General features: G+C 45.2%; 1 protein-coding gene across 2 annotated transcripts in view; it reads left to right on the forward strand.

The window, feature by feature from the left end:
• The window catches only part of CD226 (CD226 molecule), a 313,744-nt gene extending 297,193 nt beyond the window's left edge, over positions 1-16,551 (forward strand). Inside the window, exon 6 of one of the 2 annotated variants that reach the window (XM_069219898.1) lies at positions 12,472-16,551. In XM_069219898.1, the coding sequence (XP_069075999.1) occupies positions 12,472-12,600 (129 nt within the window). In that variant the 3' untranslated portion in view covers positions 12,601-16,551. The remainder of the gene's footprint in view (positions 1-12,471) is intronic. The other variant, XM_069219899.1, reaches the window with a different exon arrangement.
• The last annotated feature ends 374 nt before the right edge of the window (positions 16,552-16,925 follow it).

Below are 16,925 nucleotides of genomic sequence, written 5' to 3' on the forward strand. Positions count from 1 at the left end.
AGTGTATCAGCTGCAATATGAATAGGATTTGCTCTCAACAGTACCTGACCTTGTGGCATTGCACACAATAGCAGCAACTGCTTCTGTTTTCAGTGGTACTTATCTTTTAAAACTTAGAAGGACGAAGTAATTTCTTTTGGGCTATCAACATGCGTCCTGCAGATTATTAACTAATCAATCAATCAGAGAATTTGTAAAGTGCACTACTCACCCATGAGGGTCTCAAGACGCTGATGGGGGGAGGGGCTGCTACTGCCCAAACTGCCATGTCTTGAGATGTCTCCTGAAGGTAAGCAGGTCCTTAGACTGACGCAGGTGGGTGGGAAGAGTGTTCCATGTCTTGTTGGCGAGGTGGGAGAACGATCTGCCACCGGCGGTTGTTCTGCAAATGCATGGGATAATGGCGAGGGCGAGGTCGACGGAGTAAAGCTGTCGGTCGGGGTGTAGTAGGAGAGCCACCTGTTGAGGTGTTCTGGTCCGGTGTTGTGCAGTGCCTTGTGAGCGTGGGTGAGGAGTTTGAGCGTGAGTCACTTGTTGACGGGGAGCCAGTGTAGGGCTCTCAGGTGGGCTGTGATGTGGCAGTGGCAGGGGATGTCCAGGATGAGGCGTGCAGAGGCGTTCTGGATGGGTTGCGGTATTTTCTGGAGTTTGGCTGTTTGGCCGTGTAATCTCTGTATCAAGCATATTTACGAATCAAACTTTCTTAGCTGCATTTGACTTTTATTCAGAAATGAAACATAAACCTCAAGGTCCAAAAGAAAGTTGGCAGCTGATAGAAACAATTACCCCTATTTACTAAAAGGTCACTGGCAAAACACCTGTGGGCCTTTGAAATGATTAGTAAATTGGTGCTGTGTTTTGTGTTGCATCTTGTGGGACCCTACTCGTAACCTAAATTAGGGCATATCTTTTGATTAACAAGTAGTATGAATGACTCAAAGTGGATACATTGTAGTTTATCACAAGGACAGCCTTTACTTCCTTGTTGCATCCCTTGAACTGTTTTCATCATTATTATTGATTTTTCATTTCCGGTTTTACAGTGTGTTTGTCAGAGATCGACATTAATGGGAGGAAGTGACAAACTGTGACTACCAAGGCGAGGGTCTACTTGTGGTTATGCTGTTTTCTGAGTCGTTTTATTCAAAGGACCATAATTTTTCATAAGTGCAGGTTTTAGCTAAATAACAGATTAGGATAGGGGCATAGCTGCCACTAGTGCAGCCGGTACAGTGGCACGGGGGTCAAAAGCCCTTGGGATAGTTGAACCCTGACAATTTCTATATTTTACTACCCCAACAGCAGACAACGGGGTCATTTTCTTTGCTTGTACTAGGGCCCATATCATCCTTGCTACACTACTGGTTTAGTAATATGTACCCTAGGTAACCCTCGGTGGGCGAATATTATTCTTGATTCACAGGTGAACGAAAAATTATAACTCAATGTACAGTCATTTACACATTTGGAGATATATTTCTGTACATATTTGCAACCAGAAATGAAAAACGTAGGCATGTTCGGTATGGTTGTAATGGTGATAAGAAATGCTGCTTACTGGTGTAGGTGTATTTTTTATTACTATTACAGAAATGGCACTTCTAGAAAGTGAGCATTTCTCTGTGCTTATAACTCTGGTGTTTTGCAGCTTGACTCCAATCCACGTCTGGGCAGAGTGACAGTTGGGCTTTGTGCACACTTTTCAGACAGCCTGTACACAGGGAGGGTGGAGGTGTCACAGAGGTGCAGCTACATACTGAATAGTCTTCCTGGGCTGAGAGAAGGGAGAGGCGGTGCACACCTTCATTTGTAAAGGCTGTGCCCTGGCCTTACACAATAGGGTCGTTTACCCCCAACTGATGTTTGGAGCCTGTGCTAGAGGAGAGAAGGGGCACTCCTAGAACCAGTTGTAACTGGTTGGAACCTCCTCTCCCCTTCCATTGTAAAACACTGTAAAGACTGAGTATAAGTTTTACCCACAATTTGGAGACATTTTGGAACTGGACACAGAACTCTGGAAGAACTCACCAGGAACCACCATGGACTGCTGCTGCTGCTGTGCTGACCTGTGACCTGCTTGGTCACTATAAGGAACTACCACTTGCTTGCATCCTCTTTGTGCTGGCCTGTTGCTGGGACCTTTCACCTGTGGGCCTTTTCCCTGGACATTGTCCCCCAGGGGCAGGGTGCCGTGGCCCCTGACACTTGCAACGTAAAGAGGCTCATGAGAAGTGCTTCTCCTCCATCACATAGTGCCTGGGGAGCGCTTGACTTGTGGGTCACAAGGCACCCTGAGAGCGCCTTGTGTGGTAGAGTCATACCGCCTCGAGGAGCGCTATCTCTTAAACTTATTGGTGCTAGAGAGCACCTTGCTGCCGTAGGAGAATAACTGCCGCGACCCAGACTATTTTTGCAGAGTGCCGAGTCGCGCTGTTCTCTGTGCCCCCGGGGCACCACTGAAAGAATAAAAAGGAGTGAGTGCGCCCCGGGGCGGAGCGCCCCCCGGGCACAAGCAGGCACCTACTTTGGTAGGGCCACAGCGTATAGATTGAAGCTGGGCGGGGGGATGGAAGCCTCATCGGGGGTTCCCCCCAACTCCAACAAAGCTGTCCTGTGTTTCAAAAGACCGCAGGCGAGGCAGGGCGGAAACCTCGCCGGAGACCCCCGCGCCGGCAGTCTCATTTTGTGGCCCCTTTTGGGGCAGTGGCATTGTGCTCCAGAGATCGTGGGCCTCTTGAGGGGCCTGTTATTAAAGCCGAGGGGGTGCGTGGTGCCCCCTCCTTCCTGGATTGTTATACTGACTTTGGCCACCCTTGTGTGGGCCGGTTGAGGCACGGGGGGCCCCCAGCCATCGCAGGCCCCAGGAGGGGCCTGTCATTAATCCGAAGGGGGTGTGTGTCACCCCCTCTTCCCCCAAGTCATTAGAGGGATCCCATTTTGCACAGAAGAGCACCAGGGGCCCCTTTTGACCTTCTACTGGCACTGGAGGTGCCCTCGTCGAAAGCAGGTACCACTACAAGACAATATATATGGCCTAAGTTCTCTTTAGAGACTTTAGTGGTTTATATGTTGCCTACCTGTTCTATGATAGTTCATATGTGTATGCAAATGTTCCTTTTATGGGCATAACATGCTAATATGCTTTTCTGACTTGCCATACTTTTTATAATGTTCCTAATATGGGCGTTTATGATATTCTTATGACAAGAGCTTTGGTGTAATAACGTGTCTTATGTTGCAGAATACTAAGTAACCTGTGTGGTATATGTGACTACTGCTAGTTCTGCAGAGTAACTAATGTGTAACGTTCTGACAACTGCTAAGGTAGCAGGATATTACTGATATGTGATGTTTGGTCTAATAATTGTGTTGTGTACAATACAGTTTATTTTCATATAACTTGGTGTTGTGTTTCCTTTGTGGTGGGGATAGTGTGTCACGTGTGTTGTGTGTGTTGTGCAAACGCTTTACACATTGCCTCTGGAATAGGCCTGACTGCTCATGCCAAGCTACCAAGGGGGTGAGCAGGGGTTTTAAGAAAATCCATTATTGTTAAAAAATCAGCCCATTTATTTGCTCTAGAAATCTTATGTCTGTTGCATCTGTGTGGCTAACGTTAGCTTATCAGGCCCTTGTTAAGTCTTCTGTGCTTAAATGGACACCTCTTTTAGTCAGATGTTGCAATACATACTAATTTTGGTAAATAAACCAACCTTTGTGCAGTTTACAGTGAGTATATAATAGTGCCAAAATGAAGGAAAATCATTTACTAATGGCACCTCAAATTACATTATTTTTATTAGAATAAGTGCATGCTTTCTTCAGAAGATCTGCAAAAACTATTTATAATGTAAACCCTAGATTAAAAGTCTTAATCTGTCACCTTGAATGGGAAAGTCCTATCAATCAATCAATCAATCAATCAGGGGTTTGTATAGCACAACTACTCATACTTAAGGGTCTCAAAGCGCTGGACGGGGGTTACTGAACCGGCTGGGCGCTGTGGTTCTGTCGAAGAACCAGGTCTTGAGGTCCTTCCTGAATTGGGGCAGCGACGGAAATTGCCTGAGGTCGAGAGGCAGGATGTTCCAGGTCTTTGCAGTGAGGTAGGAAGGTTTTCCTCTGATTCTGGTCTTACGGATCCAAGCAATGGTAGCCAGGGCCAGCGGAGCGGAGGTGTCTGGTGGGTGCATGGAATGAGTGGCGGTGGTTGAGGTACACAAGTCCTGCATCATTGAGGGCTTTATAGGCGTGTGTGAGGAGCTTGAATGTGACTCTTTTGTTGACAGGAAGCCAGTGGAGTTCTCTCAGGTGCTCTGTGATGTGACTGTGGCAGGGAATCTTTAGGACAAGCCTGGCGAGGGTGTTTTGGCTGTTCTGAAGTTTCTTGTGGAATTTCTGGGTGATGCCTGCATAGAGTGCATTTCTGTAGTTGAGTCTGCTGCTGATGAGGGTGCAGAAGCTGGACCAAGTGGATGGGGTGGAGCCCAGGATGAGGACTTCAGTCTTGTCTGAGTTGAGTTTGAGGCAGCTGTCCCTCATCCACATGGTGACGGCCGTCATCCCGTTGTGGAAGTCGCTCCTGTTGAAAGTGGATTCATTTATGAGGGAGAGGATCAGCTGGGGGTCATCGGCATAGGAGACTATGTTGAGTCTGTGGTTCCAGAAGATGGCTGCGAGCGGGCCATGTAGATGTTGAAGAGGGTGGGGCTCAGGGAGGAGACCTGGGGCACTCTGCAGTTGAGCTCTGTGGGTCGTGAAATGAACAGTGGTAGTCTGACTCTCTGCATCCTGCCGGTGACTAAGGAACAGATCCATTCCAGGGCTTTGTTGCAGATGCCGGTGTTGTGGAGTCTTAAGCAAAGGTGCGATGTCAGACAGTGTGTAAGGTGGCCGAGAGGTCCAGGAGGAGCTGCTGTTTCACCTCGGTTGAGGAGGGAGCAGATGTCATCTGTAGAGACAAGGAGGGCATTCTCAGTGCTGTGGTTGCTTTGGAAGTTGGATTGGGAGAGATCCAGGGTGTGGTTGGCTTCAATGAAATCAGAGAGCTGGGTGTTGATGGTCTTCTCAATTTGTTAGGCTGGGTGGGGGAGCAAAGAGATGGGTCTAAAATTCTTGAGGTCCGTTGGGTCGGCGGAGGTCATTTTTAGCAGGTGGTTAATCTCACTGTGTTTCCAGCCTTCAGGGAAGGCAGCAGTCTCAATGGAGAAGTTGATGGTGTGACAGAGCTCAGGGGCAATGTGGTGGCCGCTCTGTGGAAGTTGTGGGGCGCGCAGGGGCCCAAGGGGGATCTGGAGTGGATGCTATTTATGACCTGAGGGTGTTGCCTGTGGTGAGGGGGGTCCAGTTGAGCAGGATCTGGTGGGGTCCAGCATCATTGGGTGCAGTAGTGGCAGGTCGGGAGGAGGGGTCTTGGGTGTCAAAGCTGTCATAGATCTGCTTCATCTTACGGTGGAAGAAGGTGCTCGAACTGTTGCAAAGGTCTTGGGAGGGTGGGATGTCTGTTGTTTCTGTGTTGGGTTTGTCGATTTCTTTGAGCAACGCGAAGAGTTATTTGCTGTTGTGTGCATTGGCGCTGATCCTTTCTTGAAGGGCCATTTTCTTCTTTGTTTTGATGAGGAGGTGGTGTGTGGTGATGGCGGATTGGAAGGCTGCATGGGCTTCCGAGGCTTTGCTGTTCCTCCATCTCTTCTTGAGCCAGCAGGTGCACCTAGACTCTTGAAGGGCGGAGTGAACCATCTTGCTTTCTTGGGGTGTTGTTGTGCCAGGGGCTTTCTTGAGAGGAGCCAGTGGTTCGGTGCAGTCGGGGATCCATCAGTGGAGGTTGCATGCTAAGGCATTGGCATCTGTCGATGTTGGCAGTGGGGTCTTGCTGAGGGAGGTTGTGAGCTGTTCTTCGGTGACCTTGTTCCAGTTTCTACAAGGGAGGCGACCGGTGTGATGGTGTACAGTGGCTTTGGTGAAGGAAACGTGGACACAGTGGTGGTCTGTCCAAAGAAGCTCAGAGGTGTGGCTAAAGGCGATGTTGTTGCTGGTAGAGAAGATGGAAGCGTGTGTGTGTGTCCTTCTGAGTGAGTTGGCTAGGTGACCAGTTGTTTGAGTCCGATGGTGGCAAGGTGCTCTAGTAGGGATGCAGTGTTTGGGCCGCTGGGATTGTCCAGGTGAAAATTGAGGTCACCAAGTAGGAAGTAGTCGGTGGAGGCGAGAGCATGGGGCTAGGATGAAGTCAATGATGGCATTGCGTGTGAGAGCTCGGAGGTCTGTAGATGAGGGTGTCATGGAGGGTGGTGTTCGGGCTGGTCTGTACCTGGAAGTGGAGATGTTCCATGTTGGTCGTTTGGTCATCTGAATTGGTGGTCAGGTGGAGGGTGCTTTTGTGTAAGATGGCAATGCCTCCCCCTGGATGGTTGGTGCAGTCCTTGCTAGTGATCTTGTAGCTGTTGGGGATGAAGGTGGGAATGTCCGGGGCTGTGTTGGGTTTCATCCAGGTTTCTGTGAGAAAGGCAATATTGAGAGAGATTGTATCGAGTGGGTCCTAGATTTCTACGGCTTGTTTGTGGAGGGAGTGGGTGTCGAGCAGAACACAGCTGAGGCGGTTGGGTCCAGAGTTTGTTGGTCAAGTGGTGGGAAGTGCTGGAGTGCGGTGTTGGGAGAAGGTGCAGTGGCAGTTTTGGCATGAGAAGGGGCCTGGGTGTTGTTCAGTGTCATGAGGCGGCAGGCGGTGTGGCGTCCGGGGCTGAGGGCATGGAGGATGCTGGGTCATTGTGGTGGGGAGTCAGAGGACCAGTGTCTGTGGCGCTGGACGTGATCCAGGGCTGGACGGGAGCAAACACGCTTGCCTTTCATGTGCCAGTGGTGCACCCACTGCGCGGCCACGCAACGACTGCCTTTAAGTAGTGTGTTGGGTGGGCTGGACAGTTGGGAGGTGGGAAATGCAGGGGCAGAGAAAAAATGCCAAAGGTGGAAGGAATGAGGCAACAGGGCAGAGGGAAAAAAGCAAATGAGGTGAAAAAGAAGAAAGAAAAGCAAAGAAAAAAAGGCAGAGCAGATTGTCAAAGGGCAGAGGAGCAGCAGAGCAAGGAAGCTCCTCCACTGGACCCCCTTAAATGAGGCACAGGCAGAAACCTGTGGGTGGAGGAGGGCCTCGAACACTGACCAGAGGGTCAGAATTCGGGAAAGGAATAGAATGCTATCAGGCAGAGCTGCGCAGGGAAAGGGAGCAGTCCACTGACAAGGTCAGTTGGAATGCCCCTTCACTCTGCAGAGGCTGCCATTAAGTAGTATGCGGCGCAGGCTGGACAGCTGGGAAACGGGAAACGTGGGAGCATGAAAATTGGTGCTGGAGGGGGGTGGGGGCACGGGAATTGTAGTGGCAGTGGCAGAGAAGAGGGAGCGAATATATGGCAAAGGTGGCATGAAAGAGGAACCAGGGCAGAAGGAAAAAAGGAAAACGGTGAAAAAAAAGAAAAACAAAGATAAAAGGCAGAGCAGAGAGACAGAGGGCATAGCAGCAGCAGAGAAAGGAAGCTCTTCCACTGGACCACCAGGGATGAGGTGCAGGCAGGAGCATGCCGGTGGAGGAGGGTCTCAAACACTGACAGAATGAAGGGGCAGCAGCTACCAGGCGGAGCAGCGCAAGCAAAGGGAGCAGTCCACTGACAAGGTCAGTTGGAAACCAGATGTGCAGGTTCTATGAAAACTAGAATCAACGTTTATAGATAATTCAGTATCAAGAGATCAATGAGCTCTCCAGAGTTTATAGCTATTGTACATGAACCATTTTTTAAATGTTACAGGGAGTCCTGATTCCCAGCCTGAGGGTGGAAGGAACCTCAAGAGACCTATTAAGGGAGGGAAACGTAGCCACTAGCCTTCAAGATAACATCTGCCTGTAAACATTTATATTTTGTTTTGGGTTGACCTCCAGTAGACATTTGGAGCCAAAAGTCAAAAGGGCACTGCAGAAGATTTTGGCTAGTTGGTGGAAATTGTCTTTATCAGGCTCACTGGGATTGTCCTTGGCAGTGCATAAATATTTGAAAAGCCATGTGTGAGGAACAATGTGGTTGCTCTGTGGCCAGTGATGTTAGCCACTTGCTGCCCGAAAGGCATTTTGAGGCTGGTGACTGCAGTAAGGTTTGGAAGCAAGGAAAATGTGATGTCTTGAAAGAAAAACAGTGAGACAGCTAGAACTGGTGCTATAGTGCTTGAACCAGTTTTAAAATGTTAAAGGGAGTCCACATTCTTAGCCTGAGGGTGGAAGAATCCTCAAGAGACCTATAAAGGTAGGGAAACTTGTCCGCCAGCCTTCAAGAAAACATCTGCCTATAAACATATATATATATAGATTTGGGTTGGCCTCCAGTAGACATTTGGAGCCAAAAGTCAAAATGGCACTGCAGAATAATTTGGCTAGTTGGTGGAAATTTTCTTTACCAGGCGTCACTTGGATTGTCTTAGGCAGCGCATGGATATTTGAAAAGCAATTTGTGAGGAACAATTTGGTTGCTCTGTGGCAGGTGATGTTAGCCCACTGCTGCCTGAAAGGCACTTTTGAGGCTGGTGACTACAGTATGGTTTGGAAGCAAAGGAGAATGTGATGCCTTGAAAAAAGAACAGTGAGACAGTTACAACTTGATATTCTCCTGCCTTTTCTTGAAAAACATCTTACCTGTGCCTGGAAAGTGCTGACACGTGTGGCTGCTATAAAAACGCCATGGGAACTACTTGAAGTTGAACATCTTGTTGTGGGCTTGAACTGGATTTGTTGTAAGTCCTCCTTTAACTTGAACTCGTGGATAGGCATTTGAATAGGCAGCCCTGAAGATGCGAAGACGTCTCTTTAATAAAGAGAAATAGATTAACTTTTTATTGAAAATATATCATCTTTGGAGGTCCAGTACAAGGTAGACAAACCAACCGAAAAAAGGCATTATTTCCCAGTTTCATCCTAACTTCGTTTGGAATTTAACTTCTTAAGTGGTCAACTGTTTCGTTTTTGTCTGTTGCTGAGCATGTATTTTTCTGCAAAAAAAAAAACCTTCAGCAAAGATACCAAGGGTAAATCAGGGATTCCTTGCCGAAACCCGTTTTAGTTTGGGTCTTGTTGGATCACAGTCACAGTTCATGTCAGGCCTGTGGCCTCGCTTTCTAATAGCTCAAACAATCCCGATTCCTACACGATCAAATCAGACATGTACACTACAGCATCTGACCTCTGCCCCCATTTTGTACTGATATATTTTAGCTATTTTTCTCCTAAAGTATTAGAAAGTGCCATTCAGAAAAACATCATATTCTCTCCAATGGATTTACAAAATAGACTAGAGTAGAAAGTATATCAGTAGAAGTGAGCCATTCTGATTTCATTCATAGTAAATACACAAGTAGTGCTTCTACTCCAATTTTTAAAATGAAGATTGAAATGTGTTTCTGTCAGTGTGGTCGACATTATTTTGAGAGCCATCATTAGAGTGTCAACTACTTGTCTGCTATTGTATGCCAGACCTAGTGTAAATAAATGCCGACTTTCTTCTCATAGTATTTATTTTTCCGGAAAAAATGCATTTTACAATTTGCATTGCCAGTAAAATAACAAAAATGCAAACAAAGATTTGGACATGGTAACGGTGCTTAACACATGGAAAACTGAAACATTGTAAGTTAACAACACCGTAACAATATCTTGAGTCAACATGCTAAAGGTGAGGAAATGATGTCTAAAAGATAATGGGGAGGAGGGAACAGGAGAGGTAGAGAGTGTGGAGTAAATTATATATGAGATATAACCCAACTTGTAGTCTGTTGCGTAAACTATACTCACAAATTAATATTGAAGAAGTAGAATGGAAGATGTACTCAGACGACAGCAACATTTAGAGGGTGTCTCCCAAAACAGGCAGCCACCATGCCCAGCTCCTCAGTGTTCAACAGGCATACTACATGTGTTTGTTACAGAACCCTCACCCAAATGCTAATCATGTAGCATGCTTCATCATCAGGTTCTTACCTCGTGAGGTACTCCCCACCAGGTAGGCTCAACCTCGCGGTGGGAAGGAGCACTTTGATATTTTCTATGTTCTTAGTAGGATCTTAGGATGGACAATGTTACAAATATCTCCAGAGAAATCCTGACCCAATTCTTTAATAAGAGGGCCCTATGAAACTGTTAAAACCATAACATGACACAAATTGCTGCCAGTGCGCACGTCAGCCTATTGGACTTTGTTTCCAGGCTCCTGATGAAAAGAAGAGTTGGGTGTTGAGGGGGAGGCTGAGGCACGATCCAGTGACAGAGTGTATTTTAAAAATACAGCACTTTGTAGGTGGATGTCTAGATTGTGCATTTGAGAGGCACAGTTCAACTACAATCCCTTCACACAGGCACAGTCCATTTTATCTAGCAAATTTACAGTGCGTGCCTCAGGCACACAGTATAGCTGCTGAGATATGTCTGTCAGGGCACACATCAGTGCATCCCTAGGGCCAACCAGGAGTGTCACAGTGTAAGTACTGTCCCAGCTCTTGATAGGACTGTGCTTTCCATTCCTATCAAGCAGCTGGAAGAGGGATTGAGGTAGCTCTGTCCTGCTTTTTGTCGTGCAGGGTTTGAAAGCTTGCTGCTTTTAACATTCAGCAGCAGATTCCTGTTCTGATATTGACATGGATTCCAGCAAACGAAATAAGGTAAGTGATAACATGTGTTTCTGTGTGGATGTGTGAATGTGTTTCTATGTGTCTTTGCGAGTGATTGAGAGTGAATGAGATTTAGTGACAGTGTGTGTAAGTGTAATAGTGTCAAAAAAAGTGAATGTCGGAATCTGAGCCTGCAAGAGGGTATGGATAAGTAAACGTGAGTGCAATGGAGTGAGTGAAGAAGTGTGCGTGTGTTAGAAGGATGGAATGCTTGGAGACTGTGAGAGGATGGAGAAGTGTGACAGAGGTGTAGCTAGCAATGGGACAGTAGGTGCTGTTTCACCGGAGACCAGAGTCAGTGAGTGTGAAAGGATGTGTTAGCACATTTGTAAGTAAGAATGAGAACCACTGAGTATGATTATGTTTGTGTGTGAGGAAAAGTGAGTATGAGTGAGAATGACTAAGTGACAGAATAGTGAGTGAAGGGGAAGAGATTGAATGTGAGATGGAATGCGTATGAGTGAGTAAGAGTGAGGGAGTAGGAGTGTGTTTGCTTGCTTTATGATTTAGGTCTGCCTATGGCAAACCTAATATATAACCTGGGCTTATGGTGGCACCCAAGGTAAAGTGCTGCTGCTGGCATATTGAAAATACGTCTTGGCATAAGGAAGGCCACCTATGGCAAGATGCAGACTTTGACCTACTAGAAGTAAGTCTTGGTATTGGGCCTTTGTGGAAAACGTTTAGCCCTTGCATACTGGATGAAATTCTTGGTATGGGGACACCCATGGCAAAATGTTGGCACTGGGACATTGGAGGTCATTATTGGCATAAGGTAGGGCACCCAGGGCAAAACGTAGGTGCTAAAATATTGGAATTAATTCTTGACATAAAGAGACACCTGTGGCAAAATGCTGGCATACTGTGGATAATTATTTACCTTTCAGAGGGTAGCCTTGATATAGTGGAGCTGAGGGGCCTGGTTGGGGGAACTAAACCATGATCAAATAAAACCTGGTGTTGGCATACTAGAGTTAATTCTTTGCCTTAGAGAGGGCAGCCATGGCATAGGGCTGAGGGGTTGATTGGAGGAAGCAAACCATGATAAAATGCTGGATTTGTAATGCTGGAGGTAATTTGTGACATACTGGCCACCCATAGTATATGGGCAGTATCAATTGCAAAATTCTGGTACTCAAATGTTGTATGCGATTCTTGGCATAAGGAGGTACTGGTAACAAAATGCTAGCATTGGTAGAATGGGGGTAATTTTTGATTTATAGAGAACTCTCATGGCAATTTTGGGGGAAAAAACAATGGGTAAGCTCCTTGCAGGTAGTACCAGCTCTTTCAAAGATCACCTGCTGAGATTGCACTGCATTGATTCTGCTGGTGTATAAAAAGCACGTTCTGCCTGAAAGAATGGCATATGCCATTCTGTGTCTTAACAGATTTCTACCCCTACCCTTTTAAGGCTGCCCATAGTGTGAACTGTTTTTGTGGGAAGCCTTGAACTGCGAAGCTGTTTCCTCTGGAGCATCTAAATTGTGAGGCCGCTTTTAATGTTGCTTCCTTCCTGGCCTGTACTTGTTTTGGGAAGGACTTTCGGACAGCTGTGCACATGATTTTTATGTTTTTTGTTTAGCAGTTTTGCACAGCTATTTCGTATTATGTCAGTTAGTGTGGTGGTATCAGGGCCACATGTCCTGTGATATTTCTTCCTATAATGTGTTTGAGGTTAAAGGGTGTGGGATGTCACTTCTTCTATCTTTAGCATTCTGGTGAATCCAAGTCCATGTTCAGTACTTTATGACTATTTCTACTTGTGTATTCCAGCCTGCAAACAGCTACGGAAGGAGACCGACGTCTGAAGACCAGACCCATGGAATAAGTGATGCCATGTGCGAGGAGGAGTTGTACGTCAACTGCAGGGCCTTCTCCCCCCGCGCAAATTGGCAAAGATGAGCAGTTTCTGTCCTTCTTAGCACAAAGGGATTATATACGCGCCTCACAAGTAATATACAATGAAGTTTGCCACCAGTGCACTCTTCCTTCAATAAAAACCATAAGGACAATAGGATAGAATTAATACTACAGTCATCGACAAAAAATAAAAGAAACTGATCGCAAATAATCCCTTATAATAACATTTACAATGGAAGAAAAGAAACGTTTGCTACATTTTGTAATCGTTTTCGTGTTATAAACGTCCTTCTTGAATTTTTCACACTTTGAGATGTTTGTTGACTGTACTTCTGGATTGGACTTAGTGTAACCATGCTTCATTATGATATACATGCCGATATTTTTAAGCTTAAGATACAATACAAGTCGAAAAGAGCATAACATTCTGTTGATAACAAAAACAAAAATACACTTATGTGCTAAAAATTCCAAATAACAAAAAATCTGAACTCTTTCATTAAAGCTTTTAATTGTTGTTCCTGCCTTGGAAAAAGAAGGCCTTTGTTTAATATGATATGTCTAGATTGAATAAAAACTCTACATTCTTTCAATGTTTGTACCTCAATTTATCCATTTCAAAACAAAATCTGAAAATTCTAGTCACCTCTGAAGGTTCTACCCCAAAATGGGGTACAAATCTCATTTACTTCACAAAATCAGTGGCATGGAACTGTATTGATTGTTTGTGAGTGGGCGATGAAGTCCCTGATTATTTACTAGCTTTTCCAATGGTACGTAAACCAACAAAATTCTTTGCTTGTATTTAAGTGGTTGGAATTGCTGAAGCAGGTGTTTTAATTGAATATTCATGTATTCCGAGTAATGGATTTGCAATGGATTTGTGTAGAAATTGTAATAATATAGAGAAAAATGATGCACTCCTTTGAAAATATGTCCACGTGAGCCGCCAATGTTCACGAAGTATACTTTTTAATGGCTTATTAATATGAAACATGGAGTTTATGTTTGATTGATGTAGTAATACATCATATTGAGGATTATGCATTATGTACTAGCTTTATTAATTGTAGGCCTTAACTTAGCTGAGGTCTTGGCCTAGTTGAATGGCCTCATGTCAAGCTGTATTTCTAAACCGATTAATAAAATGTTTGCTTAGAGAATTAAACTGTGATATTCCACTGTGCTTACCAAATGTGCTCCTAGCTAAAAAGCTTTCTCATGAGAACTGCTTGCTAGAAGATGCTGTTCTTGTAAAATGTAACATTTTAAGTGTAATACAGTATGTGTAAGACTGACTTTCTCAGGAGGAGAACAATGAAGACACTGACTGGAGTACAAGCTGCAACAATATTGTTACCTGACGAGTGTTGGACTTTTTTGCTTATGCAGGGTCATCCCTAATCATTTTGCCTCCTGCCTCCTATTTCTTCTGACCTGTTGCTGTTGGCTTTTGAACTCTGAGCACTTTACCACTGCTAACCAGTGCTAAAGTGCATATGCTCACTGTGCAAATTGTATGTAATTGGTTTATCCATGATTGGCACATTTGATTTATTAGTAAGTCCCTAGTACAGTGCACTAGACGTGCCCAGGGCCTGTAAATCAAATGCTACTAGTGGGCATGCAGAACTGGTTGTGCCACCCACATGAGTAGCTCTATAATCATGTCTCAGACCTGCCACTGCAGTGTCTGTGTGTGCAGTTTTAACTGTAAATTCGACTTGGCAAGTGTACCCACTTGCCAGGCCTAAACCTTCCCTTTTCTTACATGTCAGACACCCCTAAGGTAGGCCCTAGGTAGCCCCAAGGGCACCGTGCAGTGTATGGTTAAGGTAGGACAAAGAGTATTGTGTTGTATTGGTCCTGACAGTGAAATATTGCTAAATTCGTTTTTCACTGTTGCAAGGCCGGTCCCTCTCATAGGTTAACATAGGAGCTACCTTTAAATCTGATTAAAGTGTAGATTCCCTTTGGGAGCGGATGGACATGTGGAGTTTGGGGTTTCTGAGCTCACAATTTAAAAAAACATCTTGTAGTAAAGTTGATTTTAAGATTGTGTGTTAGAAAATGCCACTTTTAGAAAGTGAGCATTTTATTGCTTATACTATTTCTGTGATTCTGCCTGTTTGTGGATTCCCTGTCTGGGTCAGTTTGACAGTTGGGCTGGTTGCACCTCACACTAGACAGTGACACAAAGGGAGCTGGGGTGTAGTCTGTATTTACTGATGAGCCATCTGTGCTAGGAGGGAGAGGAGGAGTGGCCACTTACACCTGAAAGTGCTGTGCCTGTCCTCACACAATGCAGTCTCCATGGTGAGTGTCTGGGGCCTGGCCTGGGCAAGGCAGGATTTTACATTCAAGAGAGACTTTACTTTGAAATAGGCCTACTTCAAAGGAGAAATTGAGTATAAGAAGGGCACCCAAAACCAAAGACTTTAGAACACTTCTGGAAACAAGAGGAACCTCTGCCTGGAGAAGAGCTGAAGAGCTGAGGAAGAAGAGGTGCCCTGTCTGTGACTATGCTTTGTGGAGCTATCCTGCAGTTGCTGCTTCTGCCAGAGTAAGAGGGAAAAGACTGGACTTTGTGTGCCTTCCATCTTGAGAAGAAATCTCCAAGGGAACTTGCCTCTGTTGTTTGAAGTCTCAGGGACAGCAAAGACTTCTCTCTGCCAGCACCTGGAGTCTCTGGAGAGATTACTACTCTGCCGTGTGGTGCCCATCCAGTTCCTGGGACCCTGAAAGGAGAAGATGGCAGCCCAAGAGTGAGAAATCCATGCACAGAGCGCCATGCAGGGAAAAGGTAGCCACAACTCTGATTTCTGAAGAAACGGCGCGCCGCCGGCTCTGCAGCTGAACATCGACGCTCGCTGGAAACGTGACCGGAGAATCGACGCACGGAGCTGGAGAAACAACACGCAGCATCCCTAACGGAGACTCGGAGATCGAAACCTGTGCTGCGTGGTTTTTGAATCATCGTGCACCTGGATTTCCGACCAAGTACCACTGGGCGTGTAAAAAAAACTCAAGGCCTGCCCGGACCCGAGAGTGCTGACTGGATCGACGCATCACTCTCCTGCGGAGAGAAGAAACAACGCGCCCGACCTGACGAAAGGAGAAACGACACAAGGTCTTGTGAGTGAATGAAATCGACGCATCACAAGCCCTTTTTGACGCACACTCGCCTTTGCGGGGATATTTTTGATGCACCCAAGGTACATATTCATGCCAACAGTGTTAGAGGGTGTTTTAAACTACTTAAAGACTATTTTTGCTTTTTAATTGATAACTTGACTTGTGTATTGTGGATTTTTGTCGTTCTGGTCTTGTTTTGTTCAGATAAATATTTCCTACTTTTCCAAACCTGTGTTGTGTAATTTTGTAGTGTTTTCATTACGTTACTGTGTGTGTTGGTACAAATACTTTACACCTAGCGCTCTGAAGTTAAGCCTACTGCTTGTGTCAAGCTACGAAGTGGGTAAGCAGGGGTTAGCTGAGGGTGATTCTCTTTTACCCTGACTAGAGTGAGGGTCCTTGCTTGGACAGGGAGTAACCTGACTGCCAACCAAAGACCCCCTTTCTAACAGCGAGCAGGATGATGAGGACATTACTAGAGGAGCCAATCCGTGATCTTAGCTTGCCGATCCATTTGAGGAGAGATATATTATTACTGTGTGTTTCTTAAGACTATTTGCTTTTCTTTTCTAGGTACCAACTGCACTATTTTGATAGAGCCATAGTTAGATGTTTTCCAAATTTGTGTTTACTAAATTGTTCTGCATGAAGCCCAACATGCTGATGCTAATCTGGTGTAAGATGAGGACCCTAAGTAATGAAAGTCTGCAATAGGGAGTAATAGTTGATGTCTTTTCTTTGCTGAATCTAAATGTATGTGATATCGTTTGCGCAACTGTTCTTCTTATTAATTTGCATTGTAACTTTAGAATGTGTAGTGATTCAAGCTTTGATTAGATTACACTTCTTTTGCCTCTTTGTACAGCCAATGATGTTTTCTGTATATTTATCATTTGATTTTGAGATTATATTACTTGACATTAGCATTGTTAATTATAGGGAAATAAATATTCTTTTACTAAAAGGTGTGGTTATTCATAACTGAAAAGTCATAGTGTGTGACAACTACTGACTCCAATTGCTTACTAGTGCTATTGATTATCTTTGATTATTATTGTTTTTGATTAGTTATTGATTATTGATCTACATGTACTGGAGTTACGGTGGGAACATCTTAAATGTGAGTCAAAAGGTTCATCGACCTATTCAGCTCTGACCCAGGTTAATGGGACATTGAGTCCTGTACAGGTTAATATTAGCCTGACCCTGAGTACGATTCAGGGTATTTTTAA

This window comes from Pleurodeles waltl, chromosome 2_2, assembly GCF_031143425.1.
Source record: "Pleurodeles waltl isolate 20211129_DDA chromosome 2_2, aPleWal1.hap1.20221129, whole genome shotgun sequence".
NCBI classification, from domain to species: Eukaryota; Metazoa; Chordata; class Amphibia; order Caudata; family Salamandridae; genus Pleurodeles; species Pleurodeles waltl.